General features: G+C 42.8%; 1 protein-coding gene across 4 annotated transcripts in view; it reads right to left on the bottom strand.

The window, feature by feature from the left end:
- The window catches only part of LOC142466586 (protein MTSS 1-like), a 140,381-nt gene that overhangs the window by 5,250 nt on the left and 112,628 nt on the right, over nucleotides 1–22,503 (bottom strand). For 3 of the 4 annotated variants that reach the window (XM_075571775.1, XM_075571776.1, XM_075571777.1), the window contains exons 10-13: nucleotides 9,457–9,571; nucleotides 7,064–7,183; nucleotides 5,354–5,504; nucleotides 4,304–4,330 (exon numbers count right to left, since the gene is read on the bottom strand). In XM_075571775.1, coding sequence (XP_075427890.1) covers nucleotides 4,304–4,330; nucleotides 5,354–5,504; nucleotides 7,064–7,183; nucleotides 9,457–9,571 — 413 coding nt within the window. The remainder of the gene's footprint in view (nucleotides 1–4,303; nucleotides 4,331–5,353; nucleotides 5,505–7,063; nucleotides 7,184–9,456; nucleotides 9,572–22,503) is intronic. The other variant, XM_075571778.1, reaches the window with a different exon arrangement.

Genomic DNA, 22,503 nt, shown 5'->3' with positions numbered 1-22,503 from the left:
TATCCATAATTCATTGGCTCAATGAAAAATAATCAAATGATCAGTCTGCAACATTTTGAAATGTTAACCTACTGCTGGTAATTTAGTTGTTTATGTTTTTATATATATATATATATATATATATATATATATATATATATATATATATATATATATATATATATATATATATATATAAAAATGTCAGATTTTACACAATCAAATACATTGATTAAAGAGGTGTATAATGCCAGTACAAAAAGATGTTATAAACATAAATGGAAAGTATGACAGTGGGGTCTCTTTATCCATTACAGGTTACAATCTAAGCAGTCAATAAGAACTATGTACACATGATTACATATAGGTGCATCCTGTTAAGTGTGCATAGGCAGAGAGGCAGTTAAGTAAGTAAGCTTATACTGTAAGTGTGAAAAAGAGAAAGTGCAGTAGAATGAACAGAACAGCTTTTAAATGCCCACTTAAAGGGGCTCTCTCTCTCTTAAAGGGGCACTCTCTACATGGGTCATTTATTTCTACAAATGAGCCCAAAACGTGAATGAAGCCTTTCGGTGTTGAGGGTGTTTGTTAACCCTAGTGCTGAACATTTCATTGTATTTGATGCCAAAAATGTCCAGGCTCCAGTAATGATAATATTCTTGCAAACATTTGATATATGTTAATTTTGGGCAGATTCTATGCTTGTTCCACTCGGGTTTCATTGTTTCCTAGTCACGTAGGGCACACATTTTTCTTCAAATGTGAAAAAGAATGCAATTTAAATGTAAAATTAAAGAAAAATGAAGTAAATGCGAAGTTCTGCTTCAAACTTACTTTTTATAATAACATAACCCTACCACCCACCTCTACCCGCAGAACACTACTGGGAGCAGCTGTGCGGCTGAACCAGCCACGCCAACGCCCCCAAACCTTAGTGCGATCAGCTGTGCAGCTGGACCACACCCCACCCTGAGACACTCGATGAGCAGCCACTTTACCTTTTTGTGTCACCATTGCCCGTTATCCCCTCTAGACTGTAAGCTCTCACAAGCAGATCCCCTATTATCTTCTGTATCCGTTTGCACACTTGTCCTTATTTGGGATGTCATTCTGTTTATGTAATACACAACTCTGAAGCCCCACTGTACCGTGATGCGGAATTTATTTATGTATAACATTTATATAGAGCCCTTATCCAGGGGGGTTATTTATGGAACATTTCATGTGATGGGCATAGAGTGATTATTAATGGAGAGCTTGTTGGGTTGGTGGGCAGGGGTTGGGGTCAGCTCTCTGGATTTAGTCTCATCGGTGGCATGGTGATGGTCGGACAGTGGGGGCAGTGGAGGCGATTGGGTTGGTGACTTTGGAGGAACTTTAAGAAGGTTTAGGAAGTGATGAGGGTAGGGGGGGATCATGGGTGTTGGGGATTGTGGGGCGAGGATGGGGATGGGATAGAAGGGGGTTAACAGGAGATCATGGAATATGATGAAGAAGAGATGAGTTGTGGTCTGAAGATAGCTAGGGAGGGGGCAGATTGGATGTTATGAGGTAGCTTGTTCCAGTGGAGGGGCGCGAGCAAGGCAAATGATCAGAATAGATGGAGGAATATGTAGGCGTTTTACAAATAAACTATAATATTAACAACATATAAATATGGTCACAATAGTACATGTGGAACACTTATTTGTGAAGACTTTTATGGCCATTATATAAAAGTTACAAATGGGCATATAAAAATACTAAATACATTTATTATTTTTTACAGTAGTGTTTCTCAGCATTCGGCACGTTATAATGACGCACTTACATAGGATACAAGAAAAAAGCACATATTTTACTGTATGTAAACGAAAACAATAGAAACACAGATGTTCTTTTTAACTTGACCCCTTGTAGCAGTGTCATTGAAAAGACAAAATACAAGTCATGATTTAATTGTCAGTATGTCACTCCATTACCACGTGTACCATAGAAAATGGGCTTCCCAGTTTGACATCAGTAATGCTCATGTCCATTATCACCCCTAAATTTTATTACGCCAAGGCACATTTTTCAGGGAAACTAACGTGAACTAAAGATGATTATCTAGAACTGAAACGCTACCACAAATTGTAAGCCTACCCCACCAAATCCCTAAGTTTTATAAAAGTCAAAATCCCCATTTCTAACCACAACCTAATTCTAATTCTATAACCCTTTCCGTTGTTGCTGGTGAAATCTCAATTTCTCCAACCTTAAGGGATGACCCCGTGTCCTCAGTACTGCGCTTGGGATGAATAGTTCTTTTGAAAGCTCCTTGTACTGTCCCCAAGTATATTTGTATATAGTTATCATATCCCCTCTTAGACGCCTCTTTTCCAATGTAAACAAATCTAATTTAGCTAGCCTCTCCTCATAAATCAGATTGTCCATCCCCTTTATTAACTTGGCGGCTCTTCTCAGTACTCTATTCTAGTTCCCTAACGTCTTTTCTAAGGGATGGTGCCCCAAAATGGTACTCCATATCTGCTATAAATGGCATCACAATCAATCTAATTTTCAACACAGGTCATATTGGGGGAACTTCACATTTTTGGGGGGTTGTTTTTTTAGTGTTAAAACGTAGTTCACGCATTTCTAAAAAAAAAAAGGGCAGCATATCTATGAAGGTCAGATGACTTCATCCATGCGACACGGGTATTGTTTGGAATGAATTTTGACGCTTTGCGCCATGTTGAATACCCGATTAATACAATTGAAATTAAAACACAAATGATGTGCATCTTATTTACAACTCGTACTCGTGAATATCAATTACTAGTGTATTATTTATAATAGCCATACTGTGAAAACGATACATTTTGTTAATCTACACAATGAAACAGCTGTGCTGCGTGAAATATCTTTTGGGGTTGATACATCGCAACCTAATTCTGCACTAAAACAGCCTTTTTATGGTTTATGCCAAGTTAAACATTGGACAACTGATGCGCTCTCTCCATTATCAGGGTGCATAGAAACATTATCTCTTTAGTAAATACCAATCACCTCCGTACACCTACTGAAGTCTATTGCAGTGCCACATTAAAAAATATATATATATAGCAAATGGAAATATTACTGTACGCTCATTTGCATGTCTTAGGCAGGTCTGCAACCCCGCCTTTCACCATTATCCCCAGCATACAGTGCTTCCTCCGCAGCAAGGGATTCTGGGAAATGACATGCAAATGAGCACACAAAGCCACCTTTTGCTGGACAGGCATCCGGCATCCACCACCCATTATTTAAGTTATGGTGGGTAAAAAAAAAGTGACAAAAAAAAACCTCCTCCGTAAAGCATATAGCAAATGGAAATATTAGTGTGGGAACATTTGCATGTCTTAGACAGGTCTGCAACCCTTTTATTTTTTTTTAACAACAACAATGGTGCAGGGTAAAAATGTTCATGTTACATAAGTGCACACAAGGGCAATTTAACCCAAGAATACTGCGGCGATTTTGATTAAAAAGAGCCGGACACCAAAGAGACCTTTTTAGAAAGGAAAGGTATACAGGGATATCCCAAAGGAGTTAACATGGGATCCAGGGAGTAATCCGATTAGCCCATTCTTGGAGTCAGGAAGGAATTTATTTCCCCCCTTATGAGATATCACTGGATGATATGTCACTGGGGTTTGTGTTTGTCTTCCGCTGGAGCAATATACTGTAAGTACGGATATAAGTATCTGTCGTCCAAATATAGCATAGGTTAAACTGATGGACGTATGTCTTTTTTCAACCTCATCTACTATGTAACCACTATGTAACTACTATGTAACCACTATGTAACCACTATGTAACCACTATGTAACCACTATGTAACCACTATGTAACATGTGGGTGGGAGTTGCAGAGAGAGAGAGGAAGGTTTGATACTGGTTGGATCCTAGCAGGATCAAATGGGAGTAACAGTGGAAATAATAGATTTAATTTTCCAAAGGAAATGTAATGGATCCTGGGTGGTGAGCTGTAGGAAACACCCTCACTCATTCAGAGGCCACAAAGAAAAATAGTGTGCACCTAATAAAATAAAAATAAAAAGAATGAAGCCAAATCTTTGCCTTTAGCACAGATACATCTGTTTAAGGAAGCTTTTATATTCGTTACAAAACGTTTATTGTTTTTGGCTTGCTGTGTGCTTGCACCTTAAACTAAAAAAAAGAAAATTTAATTTTTCTAAATTAACTGAACAGTTTTTTTTTTTTTAAATTGGAACACACTGTGTAGCGCAGAATACGCAGAACGCCGACGTGAACACACATGGCACAGTTATCCCATCCATTAAAAAGCAAATTCTTACCAAAAAGGGAGGGGTCCTTCTTTAAGGCTGTGGAGAGAATGCACATACATTGGTTGAGAGAGAAGCAAGGAGCTGGTTAAGCAGATGCTTATATTATGCCCTGCTTTCATGCCTATTCCTAAATAAATGAATCGAGCCTGTTACGTTCACGAGGTAGATTCGCTTAGCAGCATGTATTGGGAGCTGCAGTGAAGTGCAAACAATGAAAACATCTGCACCATTTTAATGGCAATTTCATCAGATATGTTTCATAGTTGTAGGCAACGGTCACCCCAATACAGTGAGAAATGCCCCTTCAGGGCTTACATAGCTTAGTGCGAGACCCTTTCTTCCACCGACACCATTTAAGTAGATCGTTCACTTCCTCTGCCAGCAGAACATGTATTAGTAGTGAGAACAATATCTAGACGTTGTAAATAAAGTAGGGAGCAGTCCAATTTATGAGTAACTTATGGATGTAATATGCACACACTGAACAGATGTTTTCATAGTTAAATACTTGATCACAGCTTAAATAATGCGGGGGGTAAACTACTTTATAATGTGTGTGTGCATACAAAGAGATGCATGGAGCACCAGGGTTTAAAGCTCGCCCCGCCACAATGAGCAGTTCTTATCATGTCCCTGTGTATCACAGACCCAGTATGGTGTTTCTCCCTCCAGCAGAAGAGAGAGGTACATGAGAATTGTGCCAGGTAGTGTTAGGACCTGCAGATTGGTCATGCTGTGACGTGGCTGCTGCTTATAGTCCTTTGGCTTTAACTAAATGGCCCTTACTCATGAGCAGATAAGCACTGAGGTATTGTACTGTATGTTGTGCCATTTTGTGTGTTTCGCTAGGCCTTTCTGTTGTTTATACAGCACCAGGGGTTTTAAAATGCTTGTTATGTTCCTAATATATACTTTTTAGAAAACACATACAGAGTGCTGCCTTTTTTATTATATATATATATATATATTTGTTGCATGTATATGTAACCCTTAAATCAAATATTATTTTTTTTAATATATATTTACAGACGGGAGTTTTTCGTAACGTACAGATCTTACCATGCGAGGGAATAGTGTCTTCCGAACAGGATGGCGTGGTTGTCTGGGTGCTGTACCCGCTGGAGCAGTGTAGGGAATCCCTGCTGTGTTGGATTTCTGCACTCAAACCTTGACTCAGGGCCAGGGCTAAGTGATCACGAGCTAATTTAGGCTGCAAAAAAAAAATATGTTACAAAGATTTAAGAGCTATCATTATGAACGCAAAGTAATGTGCCATAGTAAGGACCACACACACACACACACACACACACACACACGCACGCACACACACGCACGCACACGCACGCACACGCACGCACACGCACGCACACACACATTATTATTGAGATCCCACAGATTGGTGAAAGCACCCGTTCCAAGCAGTGTCCAGCTTTAGCCAGCAGGCATGAGTATTTCCACTCATCGTAGTAGGCTACCCTATGTTGCAACTTGGCATGGGCATCTCAAGATTGTGATGCCCCTTTTCGTAATTTTACGATGTATGACCCGGCACTGCAGGAGCAGGCAAGGCCCCATATCAAAACTCCTGATTGCAGGGAGTGCAGTGGTACATTTGCAGAGCAGTATTTCCTGTGTTCCATCAAACAACATCCATACCAGTCACAAGAAGCCGGCCATCTTTAAATCCTCATTAAGTCCAGTGGGGGGATATGTTTCCTTATTTAAAGACCGTTTTAGCTTCCATTTGCAAATGCAGCTTATGCCAGTGTTCCCTTCTCAGTTGTGTACCTGGACAAACATGCGACACAACGTTGCCAAGTCGTGGCCCCATGCCTTGATATGGTGGGCGACAGGTTGGCATCTGTGATCGTTCGCATCTGTTCTGCCCTTTCCTTATCACAGTGCGGCTTTACATTTATACTCTGAATATCCCACAAGTCTTTTTCAATATAAAAGAATTCACATGGTCATTTGATAAAGATAACAAATCTAGATTCACAGTTCAGAAAGTCCCTTATTGCACTATGTTATTACCCTTCATGGGACATGTGCAGATACATCCAGTGATTAAGTATTGTAAATTTATACATACATGGCATACAGGGCGAGTGAGCCAATGGATATGGGTACTATACTTGTCCACTGGATCAGTCTAAATAAGCAAATCCTGAAGGCTGCAACTCCGTTCACAACAAAACAATGGTGGGGATTTAAAAATGGAGTCAATAGATGGATCAGTGAGTCACACACTTTTGGTAGATGCAGTAGAAAATGTACTTGTAATACCAAAATGTGCACCAGAAGATTGAACAGGTTTGTCAAGCAATTCTGTATTGTCACAAGTGGTATGTAATACGCTCAATAACAGAGTCATTCTCTTTTCTGTTTAGGGGAATAGGATGGTGGCTCGAGGCATACAAGAGTGTGTTCCAAGAAGTCTCCTTGTGGCAGACGAGGGCCCAGGCATTATACTAATTTTGAACACAGTCCTATTCCAAAAATGAATCAATCTTGCTTAATGATCAAGAAAAGTTCATATTTGTTACTTTAGTATGCACAGACAAAAATGGCATCCAAGGGTTTACATGACTGAGGGTCTGAAACCAGAATGTACTTCACAACTACAGTATACATCACTTTTTCAGAGGGCTGGTACGGGGGCTATACACACACTACCAAATAATCTTATATTATAAAATATATATCACACGGTCTGCGAAGAAATGCTGGAATAACATGATGGTCACTCATTATTTGCTGGAAACCTACCTTCGCTGCAATATGTGGAGCTCGGGCTCCATCTAAAGCCTGATTTGATTTGGAAGAACCATTTTCTCCACTAGGACCATCAGATGTGGACATCCGCTGAACGCTGTTCATTCTCTGGTCCTGCACAACACATGAGCATTCATTTCTCATTTCTACGCACGTCCTTACGTTTCTAGTATTGTCATGCATTGCCACTGATTATTTTATCATTATTGATCATCACATACCCTCAAGGAACGCTGACTACAGACTTGGGAGCAGAGCAAGGAGAGTCACCTGAGATCAGGCTGAGCAGATACAATCCTGTGGTTTTCCTGGTACACCCAGGAAATAAGAATGGGGCACGGCTCCATCATGGTAATAAGTTGATAAATGAGTGGAAGCCTTTATGATGCACAGAGTTCACTAAATGAATCCGGTACCGCAGGAAGTTGTTCCTCTGTGTGCCGGAACTTCAATGGCCCATAGCCGGAGGGCGGTGGTGGTGTCTCAGTATTAAGGCCAAAGTGTTCATGTTTCTAAATACTTTGAATTATAGCCGTCAACGCAACTGGGACTGGTTACAGAAGAGTCGGCAAGGTGTGATGGTACTACGGGGTACTGTATACCACCACTTATTTATACAGAAGCTGCTTTTTTTATTTTTTTATTCGACATGTATAGTTCCATTTTCTTTTTGTAAAAATAAAGAATTAAATTTAGAACTCTTGTATCTTCTGTTTTCATAGCATATTTCTAACAAATTCGAAAGAGTATTGGCCAAATAAGTAATATTTAGATTGTATTACACACACACACACACACACACACACACACACACACACACACACACACACACACACACACACACACACACACACACACACACACACACACACACACACACACACACACACACTTCTTTACTGGGCTGACACATTACAAAAGGAAGCACAATACCATAGCAAATCCTTTTCAAACCGCCAGAACAAGAGTGTACTAATGGCAGTCACATTCATAGGGGGTTATACCTGGGTGATTGATGATTTATTTATTTTTGTAGCAAAATTCAAGACGATTAAGGGGCTTATCCTATATACGCGAAAGTGGCCGATTGGGTCGTTTTCAGAAGAAATACACCAATGACTTTAATGGGGAATTTCGTCTGCAATCGGCCAAATCAGTAAATGTAGAATAAGGCTCTAAATATTTTGAAACCATTTTTAAAGTAAGTTTTTAAGCACGCAGAGCCGAGACCTGGGGGGGGGGGGGAGGAGGGGGGGATACGCCGTTTTGTGTCATGTTTTCCATACGGTTGCCTCACCCTGTCATTATCAGACAGCCAATAAAGATAAGGGGAAGGACAAGGTGTATAAAAGCCAATGACAGATTTCTAAGTTCTCGATAGAGTGATGTACAAAGCTTGCCATTTATAGCCATCATTGACATCACCAACGCTTTAATTTTCCAGTCCAGAAGAGAGGCTCTACAGTCACGCACACATGCCGGACAAGAAAGAGAGGCCTGGCCAACATATAAACACAGAAAGGCAGGTCCTGCATTAACTTTACATTGTTGCCTCGTTAAACTGGAGGGCTCCCAAATCTGAGACGGGCACGGTTCTGCTCCCTGAGATCCCCCCCTCCCCCCCTACATGTTATTCGGGAAAGAAGTGGAAGGACTGCTGCTTTTAGCATTGAAAATTGATTTTTGTATGTTATTTTATTTATTTTTATTTTATATCGTCCACTGCGCTAAGGAAAACATGGACACCTTATACTGTATATAAAAGAATATAACGGCTGTATTACTTTCTGTCTCATTTCTGCCGCTTTTGAGATATTTATCCTTTAAGAGCTACAGGGGTCTGCGACATTAATATGATGTGTGTTCAAGGTTCTCTGGCCCTGAAAGGGTTGAAATGTATGTATGTATGTATATATATATATATATCTTTATTTATATAGCACTATTAAAGTAAGTGGCGCTTCACAGCAGTAATACACGTGACAATATAATTAACAAGAAATACATAATGGGAAGAAGTGCTTCTGATATAAAAGTAACACTTAGGAAAAGGAGTCCCTGCCCCAAAGAGCTTACAATCGAATTGGTAAGTAGGAAGAAGGTACAGAGACAGCAGGAGCGTGTTATGGGAAGCGTGCCTGCAAGGGGCCACGGTCCATGTATGAGCTGTATAGTACCAGCCACAATGCTGCCCATATGCTTGGTTTAGGAGGTGGGTTTTAAGATGGGTCTTAAAGGGGGAGAGAGGGGGAGAGACAGGGATATTTTGTATATATTTACAAATCCTCACTGGTAATAAACATGCTAGTGTAGTATTGACACAGTCTGCAAAACAGAGATTAAAATCCTGTAGAAGGCCATAGAGTGAAAACATAGCACTTCTTTACCTGGAAGATGGCATCCAGTATGAATGCAGAAGGTGGACGAATATGAAGACCTTCTACGGAGCCGGAGATGGAGTCCATGGATGGAACATGTCTTATTGACCCATGCAGGTAGTTACTGTTGGGATAAAAGAATATTTAAATCACATTTGTAGTATGCTGGTTTATGAACAAACCGCATTTCTTACAGATTAAAGTGAGGCTTTGACAAGCTTATACATGACATAAATAAATACAGATAAGAACCACTTTGCATGCCCATTTTTTCCCTACTTGCTGCGAAACCCGAGACCCAATTAGATCCCAGGCTTTTTCTTATTTAGGATATGCTTTCGCCCAAAAGGATTTAAATTCCTTTAAGTTATTAGCCTCCCCCACCTCTTCCGGGAGGCAATTCCGTGCCTCTACCACGCTTTCCTAATAAACCCTCAATCTCCCATCCACCAGCTTCAGAACAGTTATGATGTAGATTATGTACCATTTTAGAAGCTCTTTGTACAACCGCTAATGTATGTACTTCCAAGCTATAGGCCCTTATTCCATCAACTGTGATAGCACAGATCTGGCGCTATTGCATGGGATGCCCCATTGTAGTTTTTAGTATAAGTGACATGTTCTCCAAAACTAGTACCCTTAGTGAAGTCTTAGCATGGTCTGTAAAGTTGTATTGGCATCTCTCTCCTCCTGCTAACATATTTCCCTATACAACCCAGCACCCTTCTGGCTCTCCCCATACATTCTGCAATATCTGTTAACATCCTTTTTAGTATTTCATCATTATACCTTCAGGTCACATCTAAAACGTGTCTAAACCTATTTGAAATTATTCTACAAACAAATGGCAGGCACGTTTTTGCAGAGATGAACATTTTTCACTTTATTGCAATTCCAATCTATGTTGCAAAGTGGGACTAAACGTGCTGGCCCTTAATTGTGTTTTAGTTTGTATTTCTGGTCTCCTTGGGCAATTCGCAGGAACGCGTTTCAGCATATCGCGAACATGTTGCTGCTTGACCATCATGTTCAACAACCATAGAACACCTGGCTTGCATAGACTGCTTGTGAATACACGGATGTTGAATAAGCAGTTGTTAAAGAGCTGAACTGTGACACAGCATGAGTCACCATGATCCCCCTTCCTAGTGTCCAACATGTAAGAACTACTTTTATGGATGCGGTTATACATTCTGGGTGTACCCACAAACCTTTTACTTTCGTAGGACAAAATGCAATAGTCTGCAGGTGGCCTAGATCAGTGGTTACCTTTTAAAAATGGAAGAACTTATTTGAAAATGTAGTGTGCGCACAGAATCCCTGGGAAAATATCCTATTTACATTGCATTAAAATATTATTGCAATAGTAAGGCTTTGAAAAAATCAATAATATACAGCTTTCTGTATATACACACACACTATTTTAAATATTTTTATATTTTACACGTACAGAAAATAAATCATCCCTGGTCGAACACTGCTGGAAGAAGCCCTCGCCAATGATCTTCCAGTAAATGCCGCTCTTCCCCACGTTGCTCAAACTAATATTCTATTTTATCCTCCCATCTTATTTTTTGGTCGGCATCTTTGTCTTTTGATATTCCTTGGAATCCAGTTGATCACCATCTTTGAACAACGGTTATTTCTTCTTGCGATATGTTGGGTGCACTGCCATTTATAATTTCTCACCTTTGTGATATGGTCTCGGATTTTGTTTTCTTTAAAACCCATCTCCCCATTTTCCTTCCTCTTCGGGTAACACCCAGCAAACATCTCTCCATCATTCAAGCTGTCTGAAGTGTCCGAGTTTCCTTTGGAATTAGGGTCCAAGTTTCACATCTATGCGCGTGCACAGGCAGGATACACGGGTCACTATCCTTATGCGGCCCAGTGGAAGGTTCTCTTCTTTCTTCCATGTGTGTCCCAGCTTCATTCACAAGCTTCCAATTCATTGGTACTTGCTGGCAAAGGTAAACGACAGTCTTTAACTTCTTTTATTTCACAGGACAGAGAGACCTATACAAACGGGTTCCAGGACAATTCCCAACTCAGAATGCTGAAACGAAGGTCTGATTTGCTCCTCTGCTTCGGTGTCCAGCGCCCGTGGCATCCAGCCCCCATCACCAGATCCAAATCTCGTCTCGCGATATCTCCGCGGGCTCATTGGTTTTGGGTCGACGCACTATTTGCATTTATATAGTGTGACTATATTTCATGGATCACTATTCATTACACGTTGCCATATATTGAGTTGTTTGATGATGTCGACAGACATGTATATCTTTATTGAATACGATTTTGGGACTTGGAGCCATTTAGCCATATCAGAGAAACGTATGTCCATTATAAATAATAGATCGACATCATCATATTCTCCTTGTATACATGTCGAAATCTCAATATGTCCGTTATTTTCTTTATCCTTTGCGCTATAGGTTTGTTTTCTTGGATATCTGCTATTTTTCTCTCTGCGTGAGAAATCCAATCCTCAGCAGCAGGGACAGCTTAGTTTTAAGCAATTGTATGGTCACTTTTATATCATTTTCTTCACACTACTGTGCGCTGTTCTATTTTTCTTTGTTCAGGCACATACCTGAAGTACCAGGAATACAAAACCCTCCCTTACCAGAAGCAAGTGAAGAAGGGGCATCATGTATGCATGTCTTTATTTATATAGCGCTTCACAGCAGTAATACACGTGGTAATCATATAAATAACAAATAATACAAATAACAGGTCATGGGAAGAAGTGCTTCAGACATAAAAGTAACATTTCGGAAGAGGAGTCCCTGCTCCGAGAAGCTTACAATCTAATTGGTGGGGAGAACGTACAGAGACAGTAGGAGGGCGTTCAGGTAAGTGCGTCTGCAGGGGGCCAAGCTTTAGACATTTAGACATAAAACATTCACCCTGTATTCTTCAAGTAAATACATAAGCGGCCATCACAATACTTTAGGCTACGGCCCCGCTGCCCGCGAGGCTGGCGGTGCGTGCAGCCAAGTCTCCCGGTCTGCAGTGAGCTGCAGGGGGAAAGACGAGGGGGGGGGGTGGGAGTGACGGGGCGCGGCCATGACGTCACCCGGCAGGTTCGCCCTCATTGGCTGAACCGCCGGGGGGCGTGGCCTAGCGCTCCGTCACGAGTCCTGATCTCAATTTTCTTGAGAGCTGGAGTTTGCTGGCGCAGCGCGGCACCCCCCCCTCGCAGCGGGCCCGGCCCCATTGTGGGGCGGATCTTGTCCCTGCAGCGTCAGCCACAGCGGGCGCTGCAGTAGCCAGCGGGGACCCGGCCTTAGTCAGTTTGAGAACAACTACAATGGAATACAATTATTTGCTAAACATGAGACAGACAGGAAAAGACAGAATTATAATTATACATGGCTGCATTAAATGAACAAAGGTTATACGTACAGTTTAGACCTTTCATGGACCGTTAAGGTATGCGATTATGGGCACAAGTAACCTTTGCAGACAGGGTTCAAATTGTGTTAGAGGAGGTAGGATAGGCTTGCAATGTGTTAGAGGAGGTAGGATAGGCTTGCAATGTGTTGGAGGAGGTATGATAGGCCTGCAATGTGTTAGAGGAGGTAGGATAGGCTTGCAATGTGTTAGAGGAGGTAGGATAGGCCTGCAATGTGTTAGAGGTAGGATAGGCTTGCAATGTGTTAGAGGAGGTAGGATAGGCTTGCAATGTGTTAGAGGGGGTAGGATAGGCTTGCAATGTGTTAGAGGGGGTAGGATAGGCCTGCAATGTGTTAGAGGAGGTAGGATAGGCCTGCAATGTGTTAGAGGAGGTAGGATAGGCTTGCAATGTGTTAGAGGAGGTAGGATAGGCCTGCAATGTGTTAGAGGAGGTAGGATAGGCTTGCAATGTGTTAGAGGAGGTAGGATAGGCTTGCAATGTGTTAGAGGGGGTAGGATAGGCTTGCAATGTGTTAGAGGGGGTAGGATAGGCCTGCAATGTGTTAGAGGAGGTAGGATAGGCCTGCAATGTGTTAGAGGAGGTAGGATAGGCTTGCAATGTGTTAGAGGAGGTAGGATAGGCTTGCAATGTGTTAGAGGAGGTAGGATAGGCTTGCAATGTGTTAGAGGGGGTAGGATAGGCTTGCAATGTGTTAGAGGGGGTAGGATAGGCCTGCAATGTGTTAGAGGAGGTAGGATAGGCCTGCAATGTGTTAGAGGAGGTAGGATAGGCTTGCAATGTGTTAGAGGAGGTAGGATAGGCTTGCAATGTGTTAGAGGAGGTAGGATAGGCTTGCAATGTGTTAGAGGGGGTAGGATAGGCTTGCAATGTGTTAGAGGAGGTAGGATAGGCCTGCAATGTGTTAGAGGTAGGATAGGCTTGCAATGTGTTAGAGGAGGTAGGATAGGCCTGCAATGTGTTAGAGGAGGTAGGATATGCTTGCAATGTGTTAGAGGAGGTAGGATAGGCTTGCAATGTGTTAGAGGAGGTAGGATAGGCTTGCAATGTGTTAGAGGAGGTAGGATAGGCCTGCAATGTGTTAGAGGAGGTAGGATAGGCTTGCAATGTGTTAGAGGAGGTAGGATAGGCTTGCAATGTGTTAGAGGAGGTAGGATAGGCTTGCAATGTGTTAGAGGAGGTAGGATAACTTGCAATGTGTTAGAGGAGGTAGGATAGGCTTGCAATGTGTTAGAGGAGGTAGGATAGGCTTGCAATGTGTTAGAGGAGGTAGGATAGGCTTGCAATGTGTTAGAGGAGGTAGGATAGGCCTGCAATGTGTTAGAGGAGGTAGGATAGGCTTGCAATGTGTTAGAGGAGGTAGGATAGGCTTGCAATGTGTTAGAGGAGGTAGGATAGGCTTGCAATGTGTTAGAGGGGGTAGGATAGGCTTGCAATGTGTTAGAGGAGGTAGGATAGGCTTGCAATGTGTTAGAGGAGGTAGGATAGGCTTGCAATGTGTTAGAGGAGGTAGGATAGGCTTGCAATGTGTTAGAGGAGGTAGGATAGGCCTGCAATGTGTTAGAGGAGGTAGGATAGGCTTGCAATGTGTTAGAGGAGGTAGGATAGGCTTGCAATGTGTTAGAGGAGGTAGGATAGGCTTGCAATGTGTTAGAGGGGGTAGGATAGGCCTGCAATGTGTTAGAGGAGGTAGGATAGGCCTGCAATGTGTTAGAGGAGGTAGGATAGGCTTGCAATGTGTTAGAGGAGGTAGGATAGGCTTGCAATGTGTTAGAGGAGGTAGGATAGGCTTGCAATGTGTTAGAGGAGGTAGGATAGGCTTGCAATGTGTTAGAGGAGGTAGGATAGGCCTGCAATGTGTTAGAGGAGGTAGGATAGGCTTGCAATGTGTTAGAGGAGGTAGGATAGGCTTGCAATGTGTTAGAGGGGGTAGGATAGGCTTGCAATGTGTTAGAGGAGGTAGGATAGGCTTGCAATGTGTTAGAGGAGGTAGGATAGGCCTGCAATGTGTTAGAGGAGGTAGGATAGGCTTGCAATGTGTTAGAGGGGGTAGGATAGGCTTGCAATGTGTTAGATGAGGTAGGATAGGCCTGCAATGTGTTAGAGGAGGTAGGATAGGCTTGCAATGTGTTAGAGGAGGTAGGATAGGCTTGCAATGTGTTAGAGGAGGTAGGATAGGCTTGCAATGTGTTAGAGGAGGTAGGATAGGCCTGCAATGTGTTAGAGGAGGTAGGATAGGCTTGCAATGTGTTAGAGGAGGTAGGATAGGCTTGCAATGTGTTAGAGGAGGTAGGATAGGCTTGCAATGTGTTAGAGGAGGTAGGATAGGCCTGCAATGTGTTAGAGGAGGTAGGATAGGCCTGCAATGTGTTAGAGGAGGTAGGATAGGCTTGCAATGTGTTAGAGGAGGTAGGATAGGCTTGCAATGTGTTAGAGGAGGTAGGATAGGCCTGCAATGTGTTAGAGGAGGTAGGATAGGCTTGCAATGTGTTAGAGGGGGTAGGATAGGCCTGCAATGTGTTAGAGGTAGGATAGGCTTGCAATGTGTTAGAGGAGGTAGGATAGGCTTGCAATGTGTTAGAGGAGGTAGGATAGGCTTGCAATGTGTTAGAGGAGGTAGGATAGGCTTGCAATGTGTTAGAGGAGGTAGGATAGGCCTGCAATGTGTTAGAGGAGGTAGGATAGGCTTGCAATGTGCTAGAGGAGGTAGGATAGGCCTGCAATGTGTTACAGGAGGTAGGATAGGCTTGCAATGTGTTAGAGGAGGTAGGATAGGCTTGCAATATGTTAGAGGAGGTAGGATAGGCTTGCAATATGTTAGAGGAGGTAGGATAGGCTTGCAATGTGTTAGAGGAGGTAGGATAGGCTTGCAATGTGTTAGAGGAGGTAGGATAGGCCTGCAATGTGTTACAGGAGGTAGGATAGGCTTGCAGTGTGCTAGAGGAGGTAGGATAGGCTTGCAGTGTGTTAGAGGAGGTAGGATAGGCTTGCAATGTGTTAGAGGTAGGATAGGCTTGCAATGTGTTAGAGGAGGTAGGATAGGCCTGCAATGTGTTAGAGGGGGTAGGATAGGCTTGCAATGTGTTAGAGGAGGTAGGATAGGCTTGCAATGTGTTGGAGGAGGTATGATAGGCCTGCAATGTGTTAGAGGAGGTAGGATAGGCTTGCAATGTGTTAGAGGAGGTAGGATAGGCTTGCAATGTGTTAGAGGAGGTAGGATAGGCTTGCAATGTGTTAGAGGAGGTAGGATAGGCTTGCAATGTGTTAGAGGAGGTAGGATAGGCCTGCAATGTGTTAGAGGAGGTAGGATAGGCCTGCAATGTGTTAGAGGAGGTAGGATAGGCTTGCAATGTGTTAGAAGAGGCCCTGCTTCAAGGAGTTTACAATCTATAGGCAGGGTAGATTGAACCATTCGGTACAGGGGATAAGAGAGTTGGCGAGTTTAAGAATGCAATAGATTAGCTGCAACATTACCAATTAGCGAACGGCAGCAAACAGTGACACCTTTTGGGTGCCGCCTTTGGGGTGACCAGTGTTATATCACAGAGATTATTTGGTATAATTTAACAGCAGCATAGCACAGTGCTGGATCTCAGAGCAGGCATGCAGGGGTGTAGGGACTGACAAGCTCCAGGTGGTTCGTTGAAGCATCCCTTTATCTCGTGCTGTTAACACCTACGATGCTGGCTTAGTGGACAGGGGCAGTGGATCCATATTGGGTGTGTCTCGGGGAGATGCTACACTAATAAATGTAATTGATGAAGAAACGAAAAGCAATATACGCAAATGGAAATATAAAACAAGCTTCCACAGCTTTACTAGGGATTAACAAACAGCACTGAAAATGTTGAAAAATAGTAAGGATATTATGATACGGAAGGCTTACCCCTGAGAATTCCACCTTTAAATTCCAAAAAGGCCTATCTGTCGCCCATATAAACATCCGGAGCCTGCTGCCCAAACTGGACGAACTAAGGGCATGGTGCCTTATGCATAAACCCAAAGCCATCGTTCTTACAGAAACATGGCTAACCCATAAAACCCGCGATGCAAATATCGCCATTCAGGGATACTCCATTTCTAGGAGAGATAGGTCAAAGAGAGGAGGAGGGGTGTTATTTTATATTGCAGACACCTTACAATTTACACGGTTAAATCGCCCCCCCAAGCCCACCCTCTTTTGAAATCCTAGTTGGCAGAATCTGCCTCCCCTTTTCTAAGCCCATCATGCTTGCTGGCATCTACCGCCCCCCTAAAGCCTCTCTACAATCCCTGACTGATATCACCCACTTTCTTGGCTCCATTTCCTCTCTGAATGAGAAGAGTGAGCTGCTAGTTCTTGGGGATTTCAACTTCAATTGGCTTGACCCTAAAAACCACAAAATCCAGATACAACTCAAGTCACTTAACCTATCACAACTCATTTCCCAACCCTCACGGATAAACCTGAAATCGCATAACCATTCCTTGCTAGACTGGATTCTCTCCTCAAACCCCAGCAGAATCCAATCCTCTGGCATCCTTCCTGACATTTTCAGTAACCATGCAATAGTGTACTGTGTAAGGAAAATTAAACCGCCCCATTCAAGCCCTAAAGTTTTCCTCACTAGAACATTTAGAAACTTTAACCCACAACAGTTTCTGGATGACCTTACCAACTGCCCATGGCACAGAATCGATTTAATTCCCGACCCTGATTCTGCGCTCGACTATTTCCAATCAGAGTTCTTAAAACTCTGTGATACCCATGCTCCACTACGCAAAATAAGGGTACGGGGGGCCCACCTTCCATGGGTTACAACTGACCTTATAGCACTCTACCAGTTCAGGGATGCCTTGTGGAAAAGCTACAAAGTAACTGGCACTACCAAGGATCTCAATCACTACAGATGCCTGAGGAACATGTGCACAAGGCAAACAAGGCATGCAAAAGCACAATATTACTCTGACAATCTCCACCAGAATACATCAAACCCAGCTAACTTCTGGAAGGTTATCAACAATATAGTCCAGCCTCCTAACCATCAACAACCAAGTAATATCACTAAGGGGGGTATTACTCTGACAAACCCCACTGACATTGCAAATGCATTCAATGATTACTTTGTGGGCTGCGACACTAACTTATTAGCGAGACGCAGCCCAAACCACAAACCTCAATCTCATCCTGGGAGTACCCACATAGCTCCATCCACAACTTTCAATTTGACCCAGTATCCGAAGAGGAGATTACACAAGCGCTCCTCAAATTAAAACTAAGCAGCCAATGTGGACCTGACTTGCTACAATCTAGGTTCCAACGACTTGGTGCCCCAGCCATTGCCAAACCAATTGCTTCCATAGTCAACTCTATCCTGTCTGCAGGTCATATCCCTAAGACCTAGAAAACTGCCAGAGTTGTCCCAATCTTCAAAAGTGGGGACAAAAACACTGTCTCAAACTACAGGCCAATCTCACTTCTCCCAATTCTATCTGAAGTCATGGAAAAATATGTCCACTCCCAATTAAGCGATTACTATACCAAGACTAATTTCCCTAGCCAATTCCAATCTGGCTTTCGCCCCAAACACTCCACCGTAACTACCCTGCTAAAAGTTTGCAATGAAATCCAGTGTGGAATGGAACGGGGACAACTCACTGGTGCAGTATTCCTAGATTTTGCAAAGGCTTTTGATACTGTTGATCATGCTATCCTGCTTAACAAACTCCAGTGCTCTGGAATAGGGAAGCGTGCTTTAAACTGGTTTCAGTCCTACCTATCAGGAAGATCCCAACATGTGTCCATCTCAGGCTCTAACTCCAACCCCCTGGATATCACCTGTGGTGTCCCGCAAGGCTCTGTTCTGGGGCCCCTACTCTTCTCAGTGTTCATTAATGATCTTCCCACAGCTTGTAAGGAAGCCTCAATACACATGTATGCAGATGACACAATCCTATATGCACACAGCCATAGCCTCTCTGACCTTCAACACATACTTTAGTCTGACTTTTTGAGACTGGAAAACTGGATTTCCCAAAACAAACTGTTTTTAAACACTGACAAGACAGTAGCAATGGTATTTGGGATGAAGACTAAATTTTTAAAGCTTCCAGCGACTGAGCTCCAGATTAGAACCAACACGAACACCACCCTAACCCCTGTCACTAGTTTTAAATACCTGGGCATATGGTTTGACTCCCACTTAACATTCGGGATGCACATTGATACCCTGACAACCAAGACCTATGCCAAACTAGGGGTACTTTACAGGAACAAATCCTCCCTAAGTCTCCTGGTCAGAAAGCGAATCGCACAGCAGATGTTAATGCCAATTATTGACTATGGAGACATAGTATATGGATCGGCACCTCAAACCCACCTTGGCAAACTTGACACCCTCTACAATTCAATACGACGCTTTGTTCTCCAATGCAACTACAACACACAGCACTGCGAAATGCTCAAAGAACTAGATTGGTCATCACTCGAGTCTAGGCGCAAAGTTCACCTTTCCTGTCTTGCCTTTAAATTCTTTATGGGCAAGCTACCCAGCTATCTGAACAAGCTCCTCACCCCTACCACATGCAGCACTTATAATCTGAGATCTGACTCCAAAAGACTGTTCATGGTCCCAAGGCTCAACAAAGTATCCGGCCGTTCCTCCTTCTCTTACCGTGCACCCCAAAACTGGAACAACCTGCCGGAGAATCTCACATCCACCACCAGTCTTAAGTTCTTTCAAAACCAAGGCTGTCTCACATTTTACACATAAGGAGACAAGAGAAATCTCCTCCAAGGTTCCTGTTACTGCACAGCAAGGCTGATAAATGTATTTTAAGGTTCAAATACCTTTCAACAATTGTTGAATATAGGCTGCAAGAGGTAAGTAACCGCTCCCAGCACTGGGGGAGGACAGTTACCAATAGAGCCTATATGGCCAAAAAAATAAAATTTTATTAACAATCAAAATAACGCTTTAAAGTAACAAAATGCTCTAATTCTAATAAAAACAATTAAAACGCAAGATGTGGGTGACAACCGGAGGGGGACATAATCCCTCGGTGGGTAGTTATAATGTATGTAACTCTAAATAGTTATACCGCAACAGGCAGATAGATATAGCAGATTAGCTGAATAAATGCCCACCAAACTTTAATAAGAGCCTCCTAACTCTGTGTATGGTACGGGTATAGGGTATTCAGTCTGTGTATCCGCAATCAAGTACTATCACTCGTCGTGAAAATGAGTATGGAAAACGGAATACTGATGCTGTGTTCAGGCATTCAAAATGCATGCATGTATGCTGTAAACCAGCTAATAGGCAATCAAATACAGCAGGCAAAGTACATACAGCACTACAAAACAGATACTACCCGTCCTCCACTACATCAGAACGGTCTCACCCAAAACACCTCCACGACAACGCGATGACGTCATCCCGACGTATCTTTCGCGCTCGGGGCTGGCGCTTTCTCAAGGTGGGAGGTACTAGTTAGAGCAACACTGCCCCCTTATATACCCATATGTGAGGCAGGGCTAACTTATCCCTCCATCAGGCATCAATTATGATGGCTGGCAGCCATAGTAATGCACAATAGAGTGCAGAGAAATGGATCGAGGGGATCCTAATTGTGTCTTTCGTTCACTGTACTCGGTATTCAGGAAAAATATAACAAATATAACATTCCTGAATACCGAGTACAGTGAACGAAAGACACAATTAGGATCCCCTCGATCCATTTCTCTGCACTCTATTGTGCATTACCATGGCTGCCAGCCATCATAATTGATGCCTGATGGAGGGATAAGTTAGCTCCGCCTCACATATGGGTATATAAGGGGGCAGTGTTGCTCTAACTAGTACCTCCCACCTTGAGAAAGCGCCAGCCCCGAGCGCGAAACGTACGTCGGGATGACGTAATCGCGTTGACGTCGTGGAGGTGTTTTGGGTGAGACCGTTCTGATGTAGTGGAGGACGGGTAGTATCTGTTTTGTAGTGCTGTATGTACTTTGCCTGCTGTATTTGATTGCCTATTAGCTGGTTTACAGCATACATGCATGCATTTTGAATGCCTGAACACAGCATCAGTATTCCGTTTTCCATACTCATTTTCACGACGAGTGATAGTACTTGATTGCGGATACACAGACTGAATACCCTATACCCGTACCATACACAGAGTTAGGAGGCTCTTATTAAAGTTTTGTGGGCATTTATTCAGCTAATCCGCTATATCTATCTGCCTGTTGCGGTATAACTATTTAGAGTTACATACATTATAACTACCCACCGAGGGATTATGTCCCTCTCCGGTTGTCACCCACATCTTGCGTTTTAATTGTTTTTATTAGAATTAGAGCATTTTGTTACTTTAAAGCGTTATTTTGTTTATTAATAAAATGTTATTGTTTTGGCCATATAGGCTCTATTGGTAACTGTCCTCCCCCAGTCCTGGGAGCGGTTACTTACCTGTACCTCTTGCAGCCTATATTCAACAATTGTTGAAAGGTATTTGAACCATTTATCAGCCTTGCTGTGCCGTAACAGGAATCTTGGAGATTTCTCTTGTCTCCTTATGTGTGTTTTTGACTGTTAATACCATTCCTTTGCACCGGCTGTAATTACGCTATTAGGAATTATTGTTTACTGGTGAGCGGTATCTCACAAGTTATACAATTGTCTCACATTTTAATCTGGTCTGTAACTGTGGAATACGCCCATAATATATATTTTCTTTAACTGTGCATGCAATGTCTTGTATATAATGTATACCCTGTTCATGTATGTAACTGTATTTGTAACCATGTATTATTTGTCTTGACTCTGTGCCCAGGACATTCTTGAAAACGAGAGGTAACTCTCAATGTATTACTTCCTGGTAAAATATTTTATAAATAAAATAAAATGATAAAAGTGGCTCAGTATCATGGACTACACATCTTATAGGCAGGAAAGCTGAGGTCAGCTCAGTGATTTAAGCCCAAGACACTTTATGGGGAACCACCTGACAATATAAATCAGAAATTGATGCTACCGTAGAATTAGGCTACACCAATTGTTGTATCACAGAGGACAAAGTATTTCCTTCTACAACCACATCCTGATACATGGTAGATGAGGTTGAAAACAAGACATGCGTCCATCAAGTTCAACCTATGCTAAATTTAGACGACAGATACTTTATCCCATATCTATACTTACTTATTGATTCAGCGGAAGGCAAACACAAAACCCCAGTGACATATAACGCAATGATCTCTCAGAAGGGGACAAATTAATTCCTTTCTGGCTCCAAGAATTGGCAATCACCAATTGGATCAACATCCTTCCCATGTTTACTTATTAGGTATATCCCTGTATACTTTTCCTATATAAAAAGATGTCCAACCTATTGTATCTGCCATCAGTCTCCATGGGTAACGAATCCCACACTGTAAGGCCTTGCCCCCGCTGCCTACTGCAGCGCCCGCTGTGGCGGACGCTGCACGGACGAGAGCCCTCCCCTCAATGGCGCCGGGCCCGCAGCGAGGGGGGGCCGCAGCGCTGGGGCGAGAGTTGCTCCTGCTCTCAATAGAATTGAGAGCAGGACTCACGACGAGCGATACGGCACGCCCCCCGGCGGTTCAGCCAACGAGGGCGAACCTGCCGGGTGACGTC

Source organism: Ascaphus truei, chromosome 15 (genome assembly GCF_040206685.1).
Source record: "Ascaphus truei isolate aAscTru1 chromosome 15, aAscTru1.hap1, whole genome shotgun sequence".
Taxonomy (NCBI): domain Eukaryota; kingdom Metazoa; phylum Chordata; class Amphibia; order Anura; family Ascaphidae; genus Ascaphus; species Ascaphus truei.
The sequence above is the reverse complement of the archived record's forward strand: the minus strand, read 5'-3'. Positions and strand labels throughout refer to the sequence as shown.